The sequence below is a fragment of the Girardinichthys multiradiatus genome, chromosome 23 (assembly GCF_021462225.1).
Source record: "Girardinichthys multiradiatus isolate DD_20200921_A chromosome 23, DD_fGirMul_XY1, whole genome shotgun sequence".
NCBI classification, from domain to species: Eukaryota; Metazoa; Chordata; class Actinopteri; order Cyprinodontiformes; family Goodeidae; genus Girardinichthys; species Girardinichthys multiradiatus.
Genome location: NC_061815.1, coordinates 19,075,762 through 19,096,353, shown reverse-complemented (window position 1 = coordinate 19,096,353; position 20,592 = coordinate 19,075,762). Strand labels below are relative to the sequence as shown.

Here is a 20,592-nt window from a genome sequence, read left to right as displayed (position 1 = left end):
ATGTGATAATTGAAATAAGCTACATGCACCGTTTTCTCTAAATAAAGTCAAAACAACAATAATGGCCTACCTCATGAGACCATAAAGACTTTTTATCTTTGACTTTCTATCTTGTGCTGAGTTCACTGTTAGTTCATTATATTTGTGGCAAATGTTTGGGAAGTGTAATGTCCCCAAAAAGCAGCATCCAAAGGTTAAAAGCAAACTTAAACCAGGTTCATAGACTGCCATCTGTAGGACTTCAGACTGAAGTTCAAATTAGTCAACACTAATGGACCCGACTCTGTTCAAGCATGTCCTGGGAAACACATCTCTGAGCATTTCATGACTTTAAAGACATTATCTGCTTCTTTTCCAACAAAGGGTCCTTTGAAAATATAGCCACCAGATATTAGACCTACCAAAAAGCACACATTTAAAAAGTCTACAGATAGCCAGCCTAATTATATTAATACCTGAGCATTTCTCATTTCAAAATATCAAATTTTGCACACAGAAATTTAAAGATTCTTATTTTCTGTTTTTTTTTTATCATGTAAACAATTTGTTTTCTACAAAATAGTCAAGTTTAACAAAACTGAAAGCTGCTAAAAACCTGGTAAAGCACAGACTATAAAGAAGGTAACAAGTAAGTAATTAAGTAAGTAAATAAACAGAATACAACAGTTCAAAAAGTCACCTGTTTACCTAATGAGTTTATGAGTAAAATGTTAATTTAATAAAAGGTTATACTCTAGACTTCTTTATGTGGCACTAAAACTGCATATTGTGACTTATTGTTTTTCCACTCTAAAAGTTAGATATGGACTCAAATCTAGAAATACCAATATTTTTCAAAACTTTTTTCCCATTAGACACTAAAATCAGATAGGATTGTTTTCCAGACTATTCAAGACAGAGTATAATTCTGTCACACCCACAACACCTTGGCAGGTAATTCCGAATGGTGCAAATGTACATCTGCATTTATTATTATTTTTGACACGTGTTCACATGCATGCGTGGGTTCTCACCGGGTACTCCGGCTTCCTCCCACAGTCCAAAAGACATTCCTGTTAGGTTAATTGGTCACTCTAAATTGCCCTTAGGTGTATGAATGAGTGTGTGCATGGTTGTTTGTGTGTTGCCCTGCGATGGACTGGTGACCTGTTCAGGGTGTACCCCACCTCTCGCCCATAGACTGCTGGAGATAGGCACCAGCTCCCTGCGACCCACTATGGAATAAGTGGTAGAAAATGACTGACTGACATGTTCATGTCCTGCAATGACAAGCATGAAGCTGAGCATCAATCTACATAAATATAAATGTTTAATAGAAATATATTTAACAATGTACACAAAACATAACCCTAATTATGACACACACCCTAACACAGAATTCAATAAAACTTTGGCTTTCATTCATAAAAAATAATAATAACTCCCCATGCAGGAGTGCCACCAGGAAATAATTCTTGACATGCCATTTTCTTTCCTTACATTTAAATAGAAAAGGTTTTCTTTCAAAACTAATCCACCTTTTTCTTTATTTTATTGTCGTTTGAAACATATCTGTGTCATTTCCCATTTGAAAGAAAGTATTGGGTTTAATGAAAACAATTGTTGATATAAAGTCTGCCGGTAGTATGAATAATTTAGGGCTTAATTGTATATGAATCATATTTTTCATTTATGTAATTTTTTGTAGGGAGAGTGAACGTTTCAGTGAGTTTCATAATTTATTTATTTGCTCCATTACATGCTCCATAGAATTGTACTTAATAAATATTAAATAACTTAATTGGGACACCATGATAAAATTCTAAACTTCTGTTATATATTGGTTGTTTTGGTGTGCCACCACAACATGGCCAGTGGCCACTATTTCACCAACCCTTTGGTAACTTTGTAGATGCGCCCCTGTACTCATGTTTCATTGTCGCAGAGGCATAACTTTATTACCCCATAATTAAAATAGGTTTATGGCAACCATAATTAATAGCATGTTTTATAAATTATCATTAATTACTAGAATATAAACAGTGGGTAAATGTGTTTTGTGATATTTTTCATTGATTTATTAACACGCCTATAATGAGTTCATCTTGAATGAAGCTCTTACTATTCATCTGATCAATAAAGTGCTTTTAAATTGGATTATGAGGAAAAAGGCTTAACTTTAACTTTTTTTTAAGTTAGTGAGAAAAAAAAACTAATTCGAGACACAAGAGGCCGCTCTTGAGGTAAAAGGGGCTAAAAGCCAACACAGTGGGTTTTGTCGTTTGACAGCAAGGGCTTGCTTCCCTGGAAAAAAAGAAAACAAAGATGAAGGATCTTATTAGCAGCGATGGAGTAGAAGAGATAACAATGGAGGTGTTAAGCTGAAGGGCCATCCGCTTTAACACTATCTGTGGGTGTTTTTTTTTTTTTTTTTTAAGCAAAGAGCCTTCTTTCGTTGAATGTCAGAGGGATTGCAGATGGATGTCTGTGCCTTAGTTAGGTGTCCCCGAATTGTTGTTGTTAGCCGTTAACGCTAACGGTAGAAGTTACGAGCTAGCTGGGCTAGCAAGAGAGAAAAAATAACAAGTGACTTTTGTTTGATTTGACCTGCTCGGAGGTCCCCGGTGAGTAAACCGTGTTCCGTTCAGCTAATGGGGACAACTAACCTTGATGGGAGTAGCTCTAGAACTGTGACTTTAGCTGAGCTTTCCAAGTACCTATCGCTTTAGGTTACTTTAGCTTCCCAGATAGCCACCACTGTTCCTTGGAAGAATGAGCAGAAAACACCATCGCATAAAGGGAGCCGAAGTCAGCTGCTGCGTTAAATACTTCTTATTTGGATTCAACATTATATTTTGGGTAAGTTCATTTGTTTTTTGTGTTTGTTCCACTTTATGTACCAATAGAAACTGAGTTAGTGGGTTCACTAAAAAAGTAATATTTTATGGTAAAAAGTTAGAGTACCGTATCGACCGTTGGTGTTGTCTATGTCTAACCTATATTAATGTATATTTTTTGGTATTGTTAAGCCACTTGTTCTGGCTTTAAAGTATTGAACTCTTTTAATCCAGTTGTTCTGATTTGCATAATTAGTGATTTCTCACATAACAGATAAGCTTGTATTAATCTTGATTACTCTGCATCAGTTGGTGGAATTTAATAGGTTTAAGGCAGTCGCCATAGAGGGATTTTAAACGTTTTAAATAAACTCAGTAACAATATAATAGTTTATTTACCACATTTTTTTGTTTGTGTTTTATTGTTGGCCTCAACAACTTGAGTGTGAAAAATAGTTTGTGCTCTTTGAGCTTCCGTAAATATTGCAAATCATTCTGTAGGTTGACAAAAAAGTTATATATTAAAATAAAGGTGGCTTGTTTTAACCATTGATGTTGTATGCTAAAGTTTGATTTATATACGTTATTTTTTTTTTATCTAATAAGTGGCTGATTGTGGCCTTTAAAACATATAATTGTATTGTTTAGTACTGTACATCTTGCTAGTACCAGGTTGGACTCCCTTTTGCCTTCAGAGCTGCCTTACATCTTCACGGCATAAAGTCAACAAGGTGTCAGAAAGATTCCTCAGAGATTGTCGGCTGCACAACTGTGATGCAAATCCCTTGTTCCGCTGCATCCTAAAGGTGGTCTATTGGATTGTCATCTGGTGGCTCTGCAGGAGTACACTGAGCTTATTGTAACATTCAGGAAATCAGTTTGAGGTGATTTGGACTTTGTGTTATCTTGCAGAAAGTAGCCATAAGACAATGGGTACATTGTGGGTGTAAAGGAATAGACATTGTCAGCAACAAAAGTTACATGGGCTGCAGTGTTGAAATGTAGTCAATCAGTACTAAGGCCTAAGGTTATTGTTCAGTTTTGGAGGCCTGTGGAAAATGTAGCCTCAGTTTCCTGTTCTTAGCTGATATCAGTGGCACCTGGTATGGTCCTTTGCAGCTAAAGCCCGTTTGTTTCAAGGTTTGATGTGTTTAGTAATGGTACAAGATATTTTTGTCCACACGACTGCTGCTAACTGGATTTTTTTCTATTTCTTGAATAATTCTCTGTAAACCCAAGAGATGGTTGTGTGTGAATTTTCCAGTAGAGCAGGAGTTTTGAAATTCTCACATCAGCCTGTCTGGCACCAACAACCATACCACTTTCAAAATCTTTTAAATCCCATTTCTTCCTCATTTTGATTCATGATTTGAACTTACGCAAGTCATCTTCATAATGTATAGATCTCTAAATGCTCTTAGTTGCTGCCATGTGATTGGTTGAGTCTAAATTGGTCTTAACAAGCAACTGAAGAGGTGTACCTTATAAAGTGGCCAGTGGATTTAGTTGTAAATTAGTGACTTCTTATGTGACAGACAAGTTTGTATTAATCATGATTTTTCTAATTTAGGTTGTTCAGGTTATGAGCCCTGGGGCAGTGGTTTAAAAGTTTTTTTTAAATAAAGTTTGTGTAACATATATACTTGTTTATACTTTTTTTTACTGGCTGGTTTGGTGTCTTAAATTTTCCTTAAAACACAAATTGCCATTTGGTTAAAATCAGACATTATGTCCAAATGTTGTCTAATGCCCACGTTTTTCAACAAAATAGCTAAGTAACTGACTATACTGTTTGTGTAATTCCTGCTTTATTTGTATGTGTTGGTATCAAGCTGAGTGCGAGAAATGGCATATCTCCTTTACAGCATATCCTCCATCTTTATCCCTCCAGATCGTCAAAAGATTCTCTGTTTAGGTTGCCTCACCCGTCCCTTCCTGACCCACCTGAATCGCCTCTGTGCGGCTGGTGTAGCATAATGTCTGTGGGTGAAGTAATGGTGTGTCTATCTGCCCTGGAGGGTCTTCCCACACACAGTTGTAAAGAAAAGGCCACACGGCCTGAATGCTACCCAGCCCTGCTCTTTTCATACATCTCTTTTAAAGTCTCCACAGCTATGGTGTTCAGGCTTTGCTCGACAGCTTTGTTTTTCTGCGCTCACAAACCCTCGAATGCACAAAGAGGAATGGTAAGAACAAAGACCGGCTGAAAGGGAGTCACTGGGGGGCTTTGAGGCTCTTGTTTTCATCCATAATGCATACGTTCTAATTGACTCATTAAATATATGAAACACAGATGCTCGCTTCCTTTTCATCATCACCTACTCACACCTCCAAACCTTTAAAAAGTGTGTGACTTTGACACTTTCATATAAAACTGAGGTAATATGAACTAGATAAATCCCATGGGCCAAAGTTGTATGAAGAGAATGACACATGTTTATATATATGTAGGCCTACCGTAATTTGCCTCGAATGAGAAGTGCTTTGCAATTCAGTTGGACTGAGGGTTCAAGCGGGAAATATTGAGTCAGAGGGCTGTGGTGCTGTGTCTGACTCATATTTTGTTCTTTCAGTTTGACACTCGGGCCAAGCCAACAGGCGCATATCTGCACTTTGCGTGCAACTGTGGAACATGTTCCAGCTCGCTGGCTGTTTCCAAGAAGATGTTTCCCACTTGTGTGTGTACTGCGCAGCCTGATTTTGATAGACAAGCTCGTGCATTGGTCAAATAGATAGAGATAGGGGTTATTCCTCTTAAATCAGTTCATTTGTTTTTCTCAAAGCAATCTTTTCAAGCTTGAAAACACTGCCTAAATTGGGAGAGAATGATTGTAAGGCCATAAATACTCTGTTGGGTTCAACCTTGTGCTTCTTTTCTCAGTGAGTTTTCCTGTCTCTCCGAGCTTGCTCTAGACAGCCAAATATTCACGCCGGCAAACAACACACCTTCTCTCGTCTCTGGAATAGATGCATTCCTCATATCTATTTAATTAATCACATTTTCTGCTCGAGCTGCTGAAATGTGTGGAAGCTCTGCCTGCTGTAATTAAGAGCTTGTTAAGCTGTAACCAAGTTACCAAATTGGTTGGATTCAGGGTGTCATTAGGCAGCTCCACAGCTCCACATTGTCTGTTCACAGTTGGTGCTACAGCACACACTGGATGGTCTCACGGAGGTGGAAAGCTATCGGGGGACACGTGTGAATGCTGTTGTTTGGGAACACACCCGTCAAGATAAATTTAGAGCTGGAACCCTGTTGGCTTGTGGTATTAGCTTTTACCTGAGCTGATCCAGTCGCAAACGGACACTTTTGAGTACTGATGTGTTTTAAGATATGTTATCTATCTATACAACCATATGGTACAACTACATACTTTAATGTAGTGATAGACCAACTCAAGCTGTGGGTCATGTTATTGTATATAGTGGGTACAAAAAGCATAACTGGTTTTGAAATGTTTTACACGTAAAAGGCTGAAACATGTTCTGTACACATCTGTTTCACATCCACTAAATCCTGCCTCATACAGTATTATTCAGGTTATTATCAAGTTTTTATCAAGCTTGCACAGCGTGATTTCCTCAGGTCGTTTTGGATGTTACGAAACACAGTGCGTACCGGCTACTACAGATATGCTTGACAGCAGTTTTTAACAGGTCTTAAAACCTTAATCTTCGTAATAAAGCTTTTCCTGTGCAAATAATTTAGGACATTTAACTCCTGAATTTGAGGCATGTTTAGGTAAATAAACCTTTGAAAATATTTAAGTGTTTGAGTCAGACGAGCTATTCAGGAGGCTTTGAGGCATTTCTGTTGATGTATCTGAAATACTGACTACGTTTAGAGTTTCACTCTTTGAATATCCTGTTGAGTCTTTACTTATTCATATGGGCATGTCAAAGATGATGGAGACTTGTCTTGTAGTTGGTTGGGGTTAATACGATTGTACAGCTCAAGGAGGGATTTTCTCATGTTGATAATCCCTTAGTTCTAATGGAAAAAAAGATTCGTTTTGTGACACTATGATTAGTCAGAACTTTCCTTAAACAATCCTTGAACCTGAATAGGAAAGCAATTACAAAAAGATCTTGTTCCAGACTTTATTTGTTCTGTGATGAAGTACAAAACTACAGTTATTAAAGCTGAGTGAAGAATGAGATGCAAATTACCTACAAGCAGAGTTGGAGGATAAATATTCAAAGACTGAGTGTGGTTTTTAAATGGAGCTGAAGCACTGCTTTTCCTGCTTACATTTATTTCCCAACTGTTAAGAGGTGGTAAAAGATTGTCACAACAGGCAATAAAGAGCACTGTTGTCTTACAGTGGAAATAATACAGTAGTATTATAGTTTTGGAGTCTGACCTCAGCTTAACCTCCAGGGTTCACATTTCACTCTGGAAAAAGTTAGATAAAAGGACGTAATGTGGCAATGCTCAAAAGCAAGTTCAGATTGGTTTCGGTGCATCCATTCATTTGAATTCCATTCAATCCCAGTCTTTGTGTGCCATGAGGCAAGTTTGATTTGCGGATAGAGCTTGAAAAGCATTGAGTGTTGTCACATATACAGGTCCTTCTCAAAAAATATGCATATTGTGATAAAGTTCATTATTTTCCATAATGTCATGATGAAAATTTAACATTCATATATTTTAGATTCATTGCACACTAACTGAAATATTTCAGGTCTTTTATTGTCTTAATACGGATGATTTTGACATACAGCTCATGAAAACCCAAAATTCCTATCTCACAAAATTAGCATATTTCATCCGACCAATAAAAGAAAAGTGTTTTTAATACAAAAAATGTCAACCTTCAAATAATCATGTACAGTTATGCACTCAATACTTGGTCGGGAATCTTTTTGCAGAAATGACTGCTTCAATGCGGCGTGGCATGGAGGCAATCAGCCTGTGGCACTGCTGAGGTCTTATGGAGGCCCAGGATGCTTCGATAGCGGCCTTTAGCTCATCCAGAGTGTTGGGTCTTGAGTCTCTCAACGTTCTCTTCACAATATCCCACAGATTCTCTATGGGGTTCAGGTCAGGAGAGTTGGCAGGCCAATTGAGCACAGTGATACCATGGTCAGTAAACCATTTACCAGTGGTTTTGGCACTGTGAGCAGGTGCCAGGTCGTGCTGAAAAATGAAATCTTCATCTCCATAAAGCTTTTCAGCAGATGGAAGCATGAAGTGCTCCAAAATCTCCTGATAGCTAGCTGCATTGACCCTGCCCTTGATAAAACACAGTGGACCAACACCAGCAGCTGACACGGCACCCCAGACCATCACTGACTGTGGGTACTTGACACTGGACTTCTGGCATTTTGGCATTTCCTTCTCCCCAGTCTTCCTCCAGACTCTGACACCTTGATTTCCGAATGACATGCAGAATTTGCTTTCATCCGAAAAAAGTACTTTGGACCACTGAGCAACAGTCCAGTGCTGCTTCTCTGTAGCCCAGGTCTGGGGAATGCGGCACCTGTAGCCTATTTCCTGCACACGCCTGTGCACGGTGGCTCTGGATGTTTCTACTCCAGACTCAGTCCACTGCTTCCGCAGGTCCCCCAAGGTCTGGAATCGGCCCTTCTCCACAATCTTCCTCAGGGTCCGGTCACCTCTTCTCGTTGTGCAGTGTTTTCTGCCACACTTTTTCCTTCCCACAGACTTCCCACTGAGGTGCCTTGATACAGCACTCTGGGAACAGCCTATTTGTTCAGAAATTTCTTTCTGTGTCTTACCCTCTTGCTTGAGGGTGTCAATAGTGGCCTTCTGGACAGCAGTCAGGTCGGCAGTCTTACCCATGATTGGGGTTTTGAGTGATGAACCAGGCTGGGAGTTTTAAAGGCCTCAGGAATCTTTTGCAGGTGTTTAGAGTTAACTCGTTGATTCAGATGATTAGGTTCATAGCTCGTTTAGAGACCCTTTTAATGATATGCTAATTTTGTGAGATAGGAATTTTGGGTTTTCATGAGCTGTATGCCAAAATCATCCGTATTAAGACAATAAAAGACTTGAAATATTTCAGTTAGTGTGCAATGAATCTAAAATATATGAATGTTAAATTTTCATCATGACATTATGGAAAATAATGAACTTTATCACAATATGCTAATTTTTTGAGAAGGACCTGTAGGTATTCAGAACTGGGTACTGGGATTGTGAGGTAATGTTAGACTCTGTCCTTAAAATAATATGAATTTGTAAGGATTTTGTTAAAAAATAAACACAAGTTAGATTGATTAAAATCTCAGTCCCATTTCAAAATGGCTCTCGAAGTTTACTTTGTTAGCCATATAGATGTCAACTATAGGGCAAAAAGAACCACAAACATATAAAACAAAATCTCAAGCACATATCAGGTAAGGATACCACTGCAGGTCTTCCTGTTGAAGGTGAAAATAACACCTTTCCTGGCCACAATGAAGGTCTGAATATTGGCAGATATCCTCAAGAGTTAGAGTAATTTGTGGTAGAGCTGCCTGATTAAAAAAACAGGCCATCTCAGTGCCTGCCTAACATGCAGGAGACGTTGGATTCCTAATTTGGGGCTAGAACCTCAGACATGATTGTGTGTGCCTGGTCGGTGCTAATAATTACATAAGGAATTAGCTCCAGAAATCTTAAAAATGTAAATTTAGAAAAGGAAAGGAATAAAATGTTTTTCCTGGGAGTAAGTTATGCCTTAATGACACAAGCTTTTTTTTCTTAAGCTGATTAAAGGACACTTGCTCAGACTGATTAAAGACTACTGAGCAAGCGACAGTGACAGATGGGTAATGTGATGACTGTGCGATAAGTGATCTAAGGTGTTTCATCTTGTAGCTAAAAATCACAGAAATGTGTTTAATGTTTTAAAGCATTTATCAACCCAAAAGAGTGATGGTCTTCTTAACGGATATTCACTTACTTGCGCTAAAAAGAACAGAAAACCTGTGGGAAATAATGTATATAATATTAGCAAAGTTTAAGCTTTTGCATTGTTTTATACGAAGTAGTTCTTGAGTTGCCCTGTTGTATTGATTAATAGGGACTACTCGTTGAGCTGGCTGACAGCCCTTTGGACATTAAAAGCAAAATTGCACAAAAAGGTTTTAGTCAGAGTGATCAACACAACCATACTAGCTGACATGATAGATGTGCCCTTTGTTTTGGCAGTGTGTGACCAACTGTTAAACGGCATAAATTGCCATGTTGTGCTTGTATATAGTTCCCTCATGTACTACTAAGGCCCTTGTTTGGAAAAGGAACAAGTTTCTATGTTTCTTCAGGCTTAAATCATCCAATCCAGTAAACAACACCAAATAAGAGTTAAGTACATTAAGCTGTTTAGCATAAAGGATTTGGCAAGTTTTTCATTGGCAAAACCCACCTTATATTACTTTTGCAGCTCAACCTTCAAATGCATTTTCCATATAAATGTGGAACCCTTTTAAAGCCCTTGTAGGGAGTTCTGGGAAATCAGTGGACATTGCTTGAAAATTTGAGCAAGCACACCTTGCAGGTCCCTCCCCCTTGCTCTCTGCTGTGCTACGTCCCTCCCTCCACAGCGGAGACTGCTGTGAATGTGCAGGCTAGTAAGCAGGGCCACTGATGACGGTGGAAAAACCGCTATGGCACATTGTCTGTTAGGGATGAAACTACAACAGTATGCTTTACATTGACAATGGCTTGCCCATACTTTGACTACAAACTTGGTCCTCAAATCCTTAGCACAGCTGCAGCACACCGGCAATGTTGAGCTTGAACAACGTTACGGGCTGTGTGGGGCCAGGAGTGTGAGAGCACATACACAAGCGTGATTGACGTTCCTCCTAGCTCTGATTGATTGTTTCTGACCGGGAGTGGTGTATTTCTGCAAATGGCAGTAGGACCACTGGGAGGAGCCAGAAGAGCTTGATATTTTTTTTCATAGATCATCTGTCCAATATTGTACTGTCAAGACATGGTGACAGTTTTAACAAAAATTTACTAAAGTTGCCTACTGTAACTTTAAGGAGAAATGAGCATGCTTTCCAACAGCATAAGATTTATTGAGAAGAAGCATTGTTACTACAACAAATAAACAACCAAACTCAGACATTCTTTTGTGTTGAGCTAGGTTTTGTTTGTGTGGCAGCATTTGTAACAGAAAAGATCTGTAAACACTGTGAGAATAGTGTGACTAGCTAACTGTTAGCTTCTAAAGTTGGTCTGAATTTGAGCGACCAATTTAAGAAATTTCTGAATTTTGAAATGAGTCAACATTTGATAATCTCTAGCTTACTACACGCTAACACTATGATAATGATGATTGAGAAGAACTCAAAAAGGTCAGTAAAGCTCCTGTATCTGGCCTGTAAGCAGTAAACCTTCCGGACCGCATAAGCTAACGCTATAGATATATCTTCACGAACTCGGACAGCCCAACGACAATAACTGTTGGTCTGAGCTCCACTGTCGAGATGCGCTTCCAAGATGCAGAGTTCGAACCAACACTTCTTTACAAAGAACAACTTTATAAAAAAACAACCTAACCGAACATGGCACACATCGAGTTGACAAAATCACTGAAAGGCGTATGAAGGAAATAAACGAAAGGATTCAACTTGGGTATGCTGTAAACACAAAATGCCAGCGGTTTCAAATCGTTCTAACACACCAAATTAAAGAAGTATTTTAAAATGTTTAAAAAGACATGTTTTAAAGGCTTTTTTATTCTTTCTGTCGATTATTAAGAAAATGTATGGTTTCATATGTGAAAGTAATTCAATAAAATTTGGCTTTCAGTTGGACTTATAAACATAGAGTTTGGATAGTAGAAGTAGCAGGTTAATAACATAAAAAGTGAAACATTAGTTTTCTGTCGATGTCTGTGTAACCAATTAAGACATTCTTCTAGTATAAAGAAAAATTAGGATCGACATGATTAAAAGAATGGTGAGTTTTTTTGATAGTGTAACAATGACCAAACCAAATTCTGTTCATGTATTACAACAATATGCTTTTATTGTAGGAGAGTTAAGATGTTGACTCTACAGACTGAGCTTTACTAGTGTATCTTTCCAACATATGTACAGTTATGTCCATTCCTAAAGTACTGGATGCATTTTAAGTAACTGTAAAAAGATAATTGAATGTAACAAGCATATTTATATCCTATCCCTAATATTTAATCCAAAATATCTGCAAATGAGAATTAAAGCTACATTGTTCTTCTTGGAAACAACATTGGGTTTTGTATGGTTAGTCTTTGTTTGGTCATCCATTTGAATCTGATGGTATTCAGTCTGATTAGCATAGAACAAAGATTTATGTTCTGCAACATTATGCTGTCAGTTTCTGTAGCACCACGTCTGCCTGCGTTTGCATTTCTGTGGTAATCTTTCTGTAGAACTTGTTCTTGTGCTATGGCTGCAGTGAGGGGAAGTCGTTATTTAATTATTTTCAGTTTGCTCTCTTGCTTTTGTTGTGATTCATTTATGCAAAGTTGTAAAAAAAAAAATGGAGCAATAAACTGTGAAAAGAACAAACACAAAAATGCTGTCATTATAATTTGTTTTATCCCTGCTTGAAAATGTTGACTGTAAGATAGAGCACAGCCTGTGGACAGTGTGCAAACGCCACTAGATAGGTATTGCTCAAACCACATGTAAAAGTTACTTTGTTAAATTTTTTATTTTTCTTGCGTGAGCATTTGTTAGTTTGGCTTGTTCGTCTAATGTCATTCCCTAAACTCAGGCTCACACTTTGTTTTTTGCAACTGCAAAGCAGCTCTATAGAGCTGCACAATGTGTCGGATTGCAGCGGCCATCTCTATATCAGTGTGTGCAACATCGCAGTTGCAATGGACGGCTTGGACAAAAGATTTGGTAGGACACTATGCTTCAAATGTCATTGATTCATGCTGTGCATACTGGAAATGTAGTTGGACGGACTCAGTGGCCACACCTGATGTATATTTTTAGTGGCTGAGATACCAAAGCTTAAATGTGTTTTGGGGACAGTGCGGAATAGTAAAGAAGACAAGAGTCAGACAAATGTTGGTTAGTTGTATTCAATAAAGTTGTCACAGGTCTCTGCTATAGTATCCCAGTTACTTATTTTCCTGAAATTGTGCATCCATAATTTCTAAATATGTTCATTAGGCATTGAGTGAAGGGATGAGTAACACTATTAACAGGGGGACGTTCAGATGAGGAAACAAGGAACCAGGAAAATAAATCACCACTAGAAATCTTCTTTTGAAGGCCCAAGAAGACCATTCAGAAACCACACAGAATGCAAACAATGTTGTTCCCATATACCTTTGTTATAAGAGCATAGTGTTCGTTTTTTTTTAGTATCACAAGTAAACCTAAAGTTTGTTTCAATAGATTGTTGACAATATTATACAATGTATACTAAAGGTTTGGTTAGCTTCTATATTCTCAAAGTTTGAGCTGGTGCCATGTGGTACCAGTTTTGTGCTGCTTTCGTGGTCACAGTCTGTCTTTAACCTGCAGCAACCTGCAGGTTAAAGACAGTAAAGCTCCTGATCTGCCATTTTAATCTCTGCTACCTGGTGTCTGCCTGTGTATCCTTGCTCTTCCTGGCTGTCACTTTCTCTCTAAATCCAGCCCCACCACAACCTTCACTAGAACTGTTATACAGGTCCTTCTCAAAATATTAGCATATTGTGATAAAGTTCATTATTTTCCATAATGTAATGATACAAATTTAACATTCATATATTTTAGATTCATTGCACACTAACTGAAATATTTCAGGTCTTTTATTGTCTTAATACGGATGTTTTTGGCATACAGCTCATGAAAACCCAAAATTCCTATCTCACAAAATTAGCATATCATTAAAAGGGTCTCTAAACGAGCTATGAACCTAATCATCTGAATCAACGAGTTAACTCTAAACACCTGCAAAAGATTCCTGAGGCCTTTAAAACTCCCAGCCTGGTTCATCACTCAAAACCCCAATCATGGGTAAGACTGCCGACCTGAGTGCTGTCCAGAAGGCCACTATTGACACCCTCAAGCAAGAGGGTAAGACACAGAAAGACATTTCTGAACGAATAGGCTGTTCCCAGAGTGCTGTATCAAGGCACCTCAGTGGGAAGTCTGTGGGAAGGAAAAAGTGTGGCAGAAAACGCTGCACAACGAGAAGAGGTGACCGGACCCTGAGGAAGATTGTGGAGAAGGGCCGATTCCAGACCTTGGGGGACCTGCGGAAGCAGTGGACTGAGTCTGGCGTAGAAACATCCAGAGCCACCGTGCACAGGCGTGTGCAGGAAATGGGCTACAGGTGCCGCATTCCCCAGACCTGGGCTACAGAGAAGCAGCACTAGACTGTTGCTCAGTGGTCCAAAGTACTTTTTTCGGATGAAAGCAAATTCTGCATGTCATTCGGAAATCAAGGTGCCAGAGTCTGGAGGAAGACTGGGGAGAAGGAAATGCCAAAATGCCAGAAGTCCAGTGTCAAGTACACACAGTCAGTGATGGTCTGGGGTGCCGTGTCAGCTGCTGGTGTTGGTCCACTGTGTTTTATCAAGGGCAGGGTCAATGCAGCTAGCTATCAGGAGATTTTGGAGCACTTCATGCTTCCATCTGCTGAAAAGCTTTATGGAGATGAAGATTTCATTTTTCAGCACGACCTGGCACCTGCTCACAGTGCCAAAACCACTGGTAAATGGTTTACTGACCATGGTATCACTGTGCTCAATTGGCCTGCCAACTCTCCTGACCTGAACCCCATAGAGAATCTGTGGGATATTGTGAAGAGAACGTTGAGAGACTCAAGACCCAACACTCTGGATGAGCTAAAGGCCGCTATCGAAGCATCCTGGGCCTCCATAAGACCTCAGCAGTGCCACAGGCTGATTGCCTCCATGCCACGCCGCATTGAAGCAGTCATTTCTGCAAAAGGATTCCCGACCAAGTATTGAGTGCATAACTGTACATGATTATTTGAAGGTTGACGTTTTTTGTATTAAAAACACTTTTCTTTTATTGGTCGGATGAAATATGCTAATTTTGTGAGATAGGAATTTTGGGTTTTCATGAGCTGTATGCCAAAATCATCCGTATTAAGACAATAAAAGACCTGAAATATTTCAGTTAGTGTGCAATGTATCTAAAATATATGAATGTTAAATTTTCATCATGACATTATGGAAAATAATGAACTTTATCACAATATGCTAATATTTTGAGAAGGACCTGTATAACTATCAGACCAACCAAACCACACTGCTACCCTGGCTATTATGTTTAACATTGCTGGACCTTTGTTGTCTTAAAACCAATTAGCTGCCTTAAGTTTTTTTTTTTTTTATCCTATTCAATCAACTTTACAATAATTTAATACCTTTTAAATGTAACTAATACAAATTTGAATATTACTCTGCTTCACGTTCCTTGAATAGTTTGATTCTGCAAAATCAAATTTGTACATCAGAGGCGATAGTGTACTTTTCAAAAAAATAAACCTGAATATTTGGAGTGCATTTTACCATAGATATCAGGTATTTGCGTTTTTCTTGTTGAGACTTTCTTGTCTTCAAAGTAATGTTTCTTGGCTTTAACAACGACAGGATATGTGCAGGATATGCAAACTGGGATGTGTTTTAAAAACGTTTACATTTTCTCAGTCCTAAAACAAAACCGTTCTTCTCTTTAGTGAATATTTATTCAGCCATAGTCTTTCAGTATCATTGTATACCTTAAGGTAAATTAGCAGAAAATGGTGCATATCAATGAAAGCAAAGTTTGGCCATGCAACAAATACATCCCAGAACCAATACAACTCATACTGCTTTTTAGTAAAGGTATTGTGAACCGAAACTTGAAGTTGCTACTGGACACAGCTGTTATTGTAGGTTTAAAAATTTGAAACACAAGAAAAACCTTGCATCACACATTAATATCAGAGTACTTGATTAATCAAGGAATTATTCAGTGAAATATTTGATAGCTGCACCTCTACAGAAGCATTTAATCAACTCTTTATAAATGCCTTCTTTGGTCAATAGGCAATTGAGTGGAAAAAAACCCTGTGAACTTATTGTGCAGTCTGGTTTGGAGTTCTGTTAGCATTGCTTTTATGTTTGTCTAAATTTGTATGTTAACATAAAGTGGTCAAGTAAGTTCTCCTTTTCTTTTGGTGTTGTCTTTCATATGTTAAAAACCTGAAACCCACTTTCATACTTCACAGGGTTAGTGGAGTAGCACTCAAAGGGTTTTCCTTAACACTCAAGTGGTCAGCCTTTAAACTACATGCTTGCAGTGCCTTATAACTACAGAAAACAACGGTTGTAATGATTCTCTCTCTGAACAACAGACATAAAGCACCTTAAAACACTTTTTTAGACGCGAGACATGGGGCGTTTATGACTTTATTTGTTAAAGCGTTGGCGTTCAATCATTCAGACATGGCTCACTTTGGCTCCGGTCTGACAGGCCTGTTAAAGTGATTGAGAGAGCCACAGTGCCTGGGAAATATTTGTCATACTTGCAATATTGAAACGCATAACAAAGGAAGTTTTAACGCTAAAGTCCTACTGAAACCATAGGTTTCTTTTCACAGCATGCCCTATCACCACCATTCACACTGTCAGGCCAAGCATGTGAGTCATTGGAAAACTTACATTTACAGAGTATCTGTATGCAGTGCTGTTGTATTTTTATTTATTCACAAATCTGCTCCTATGTTGCATAAATAAATTTATTGAAATGCAATCTTCTGAGCAAGAAGGAGGATCAGCTTCAGACTTGCTGGATTTAATACACATGATATAAAGTATGTATGCTTTGTATTTGTAAAAGTATTTGTTTTGTTTTTCTTCTCACTTTGTGGACCGCCAATATTTTCTGGACTTTATTTGCACCGTGGGAAATGGTAATAACCTGACCAAAAAATATTTTCAAAAAATTGCATTCATTCATTCCATGAAGCATTTTCTCCCTTATTCCTCTGAACAGTTGATTTAGCCTAAAATCATCTGCTGTACCTACCCCTGTGGTAATGCAAGCTTAGACTTGTGCTTATGACCGTGCTATAAAGCTAGACCTAGACACAGTGCTGCAAATCATTATGCAAAAGCACTAGAGGGGTACATAAAATAAGATAATGACAACGTCATGTTGCAATAGCATTTTTTCCCAGTTTTGGTTATGTAATTGAATGCCAGTTTTAAGAAGATTCTAATTATTTCAAATCAGGCAATTCTCCAATTATAAATTTTTATTGCCTTGATAGCAAAACATATCAGTTAAGGTTTTTTGGGAGGAGGTGACATGGATAAATCTGTTTACCATAATAGCACAACTGTCTTAAGCATTTTTTTTTATCTGCCTACATTACCTTGGAGTCAGGGCTGTAAATTATACCAATCCCAGTACAGGCCTGATAACAGAGGGTTTTATGAAATTCCTCCCAATTAAACAACTGTAGATAATGCCTCACATGTATTTGCATTCAAACCTGATTCATACATTCTTCAACTGTTATGTGATCAGGAGTTTTTTTTTACTGTTTCACAGTGGGGCTTGCTTCTTCTGTCTGCTTTGTTTTACAGTTGCTAGGAGCAGCATTCTTGGGTATAGGCCTGTGGGCATGGGCGGAGAAGGTATGTATAAACATACGTACACAAATGCACACTGAACGGACAAAATGATCACCACAGCAGCATAGCTAAAATTCCTCTAGAGTGAATGCTGAAAATATGATTTGCTGTTAAGGCCCAAACCCAAAGTGGTGTGAAATGTAAGTGCACCGTTCCACAGAATACAGAAACTGAATAACACCGGTGCTGCACCCCCTGATGCTGGTCCAGCATTTAGTTTTTGATCCATTGCCCAACAAATGATATTTGTTGGGCAATGGATTTCTTTATTTTGTTTGACTCAAACCCATCAGAAGTTGAAAACATATTGTCTGAAAGTCTGTCAGAGGAAAACGTGCATAGAATCGGCTTTTTTTTCTGTGCACACAATAAAGAACACAGAAGTCATCTTTTGCTGTTAACCTTTTATGTGCAGTGATTGTGGCAGCATGCAAAACTTCTTCCTACTTCCATTTTGCTCATTAATTAGCAAGAATTTATACCAGTCTGTTCCGTAAATGCTGCACCAACGTGGCCGAGTGTACCGATTAGTAACGTGTGGTCATGAACTGTGTGCAAATAGGGCTGCACTGGAGTACCTTTGTGGAATAGTGTGAATAATTTATAGGGATTAGGCTGCATGATGAATAGCATCGCCTGGAAAGACCTAATGGTGAATCTGGGTCTGAATGACTAAGGTGATTAGTTTCAAGATCTGTTCTTGGAGCCTGACACATTATTGTTTAAGGCCATGTGCTAAAGCTTTAATGAAGGCAGTTTATTTTCCCACAATTGACATAAAAACATAAAAAAGTAATATTGCCTGTTTCATATACCATTTTTTTTGCCCAATGCATTTTAACTTCACAGTATAGGATTTCATTTTTTTGGTATTTCATAAAATATAAGTTTTTATCACATGGACCTTTGCAGCCTGGTGGAAAAGAAAGGTCTGAGTGGGTGTTTTGGTTTATATTTAATTCCAGTTGCCCCCTAATTTGTCTAGACAGACATACAAACCTAACCTCTAAACAAGCACACTGGTAGTAACGGTGTCTGATACTGCAACAAAAATTAAAACATGTATTTTTTAGAGTACAATTATAATCTAGGAGAACAATTTTAATTTTCCACCATTTGTGCAATTATACCCATTTTTGCACATTTTCTACATGAAACGTTTTGCTTAAAGAAAATGGGGATAGTAATATTGGTGCATATGCACAAGAGAGTGGAGCAGCAACTGTCAGCATCAGCATAATCCAGTTGACTAAAGGATTTCCTATGGCTTGAAAAAGGTCGTGAGTAACCGTAAACATCCTGTCACTGCAGTTGCAGTTAATAACTTAGGTAGAGTCACTGTGAACTCAAGGTAAAGGTAACACATTTTAAATGAATGTCTCTAGCACAGACACCCACGTTTAATTGCCTAAAGGAGAAGAGAAAGCTCTCCGGTTTGGATTACAACCAGGTGTTCTACAAAAATAACATTATTTCACAGTGGTGACACCATTAAACAGTATTAAAATCACTCTAAAGTTAAGTAAAGAATGAACGTTACTCTTCATTGAATTCATTCAACATGCTCTCCAAGGTTAGCTGATTCTGTTAAGGTATTTGAATGTTAACCCTTCAAAACACTGATATTCATCAGGAGTGACACGGTTCAAATGTGTCGGCAAGTATCATTTACTCCTGCAACTTCTACAGAAAATATGTGGAGGAGTTTGAACTGGGTGATGACCGGGAAGATTAAACTAATAAAAAATGTTTAGCAGCCTCCCACAAAACCTCGCCCCTTGTTCAGGGTAGGAGCAAAAGTTCTGCCTCCCTACTAGGCCTGTTTTCTGGGGTTAATTTATTTTCTGATTTTGCCCTGGTTCCACCAATGGAAACAATAGGAGTAAGAGAATGCAGATAAAAAAACTAACATGGTTCCTGGAAAAGGTTCTTGTAATAAACTCCCCTTTTAGATTGGTAGTGAAAACCCAGATTAGTAAGGTTACTCCCACAAAATTTGTTTTGTTTGTGAAATATTGCAGTTTTCTCTGATTCTTTCACATGAGTAAGGCATAGGGCCCTAATTTTAGATAGCGTCACTTTTTCAACTTTTTTTAATCCACTTTAACATTATAGTTAGTAGCAGGTGTGATGCACAGCAGAGACTGACAGGAAACTGCTGCTCTGTTTGGTTTGGTTTCAGAGAATAGGATATGCACAGAAGAGAAACACATATCAGTCCTTGAATGTGTTTATACCTTTGTTTTCGTTATTTTATTAACAGTGCAACATAATTTAAAAGGTTGATGAAATAAGTGTCAAAACTTCTGAAGAATGCAACAGTGAACCTCTTGGATGTTAACATGAAAACACTAAAAGGTTTCTGTTTTATGTAGAATTTTGTCAAGGCAATACTTTGTCACTGTTTTGATGGATCAAGTTAGTATTTTATCTGAGTTTTTCCCACTTTTGTCTTTCTTTCCCTCAGGGCGTGCTGTCAAATCTGTCGTCGATCACTGACCTCGGGGGCTTTGACCCCGTGTGGCTCTTCATCGTCGTGGGAGGGGTCATGTTCGTCCTGGGCTTCGCCGGCTGCATCGGAGCCCTCAGAGAGAACACCTTACTGCTTAAATTTGTAAGCTCTCTCTTCTTCTGAAGCACAGGCACTATTTGAACCAGTCGACCCCCCCCCCCCTCTCTCTCTCTTAGATGTAAGGCTGCCAGGGTAGCAGGTGTCACTTTGACTCACCATTGCCAAATGCTCGGAGTGGTTACACATCATAAATATGTTCCATTAAAAAAGCAGTGAGAAGAAATTCATCATTTTCCACTCCAGGATTTTCTCTATGCACCTTCTTTGCTTTTTATATTTCATATTGAAGACCATCTCCTCACCACTGAGGTGGGTTATTTGGGGTTGGCTGTGTTGATAGCAGCATGTGTCTGACTGAGACAAATTTGCCTCATTGCTGGCTGCGATTCTGAGCATCTACTAGCTCCAGCAGATATCCATTAGCAGCAATAAGTCAGGCGTCAGACTGAGGAGCTAATGTGGCTTTTGTGCATTTATCATCAGCCCAGTCTCCTGCATTTACTGTAAATGGATAATGTAACAGTACCTGAGGGACTGGAGTCTTTGTTGCTACACTCGCTTGACACTACAGTTCGGGCACCACAGCCAGCCATAAAAGATGCCA

At 38.5% G+C, this 20,592-nt stretch overlaps 1 protein-coding gene across 4 annotated transcripts in view; it reads left to right on the top strand.

Annotated features, from left to right (window-relative positions):
* Positions 1 to 2,236: 2,236 nt before the first annotated feature.
* tspan17 (tetraspanin 17) overlaps positions 2,237 to 20,592 on the top strand; it is a 31,110-nt gene continuing 12,754 nt past the window's right edge. The window contains exons 1-3 of one of the 4 annotated variants that reach the window (XM_047353491.1): positions 2,237 to 2,838; positions 17,369 to 17,419; positions 19,884 to 20,030. In XM_047353491.1, coding sequence (XP_047209447.1) covers positions 2,752 to 2,838; positions 17,369 to 17,419; positions 19,884 to 20,030 — 285 coding nt within the window. In that variant the 5' untranslated portion in view covers positions 2,237 to 2,751. The remainder of the gene's footprint in view (positions 2,839 to 17,368; positions 17,420 to 19,883; positions 20,031 to 20,592) is intronic. The other 3 variants (XM_047353490.1, XM_047353489.1, XM_047353493.1) reach the window with 3 other exon arrangements.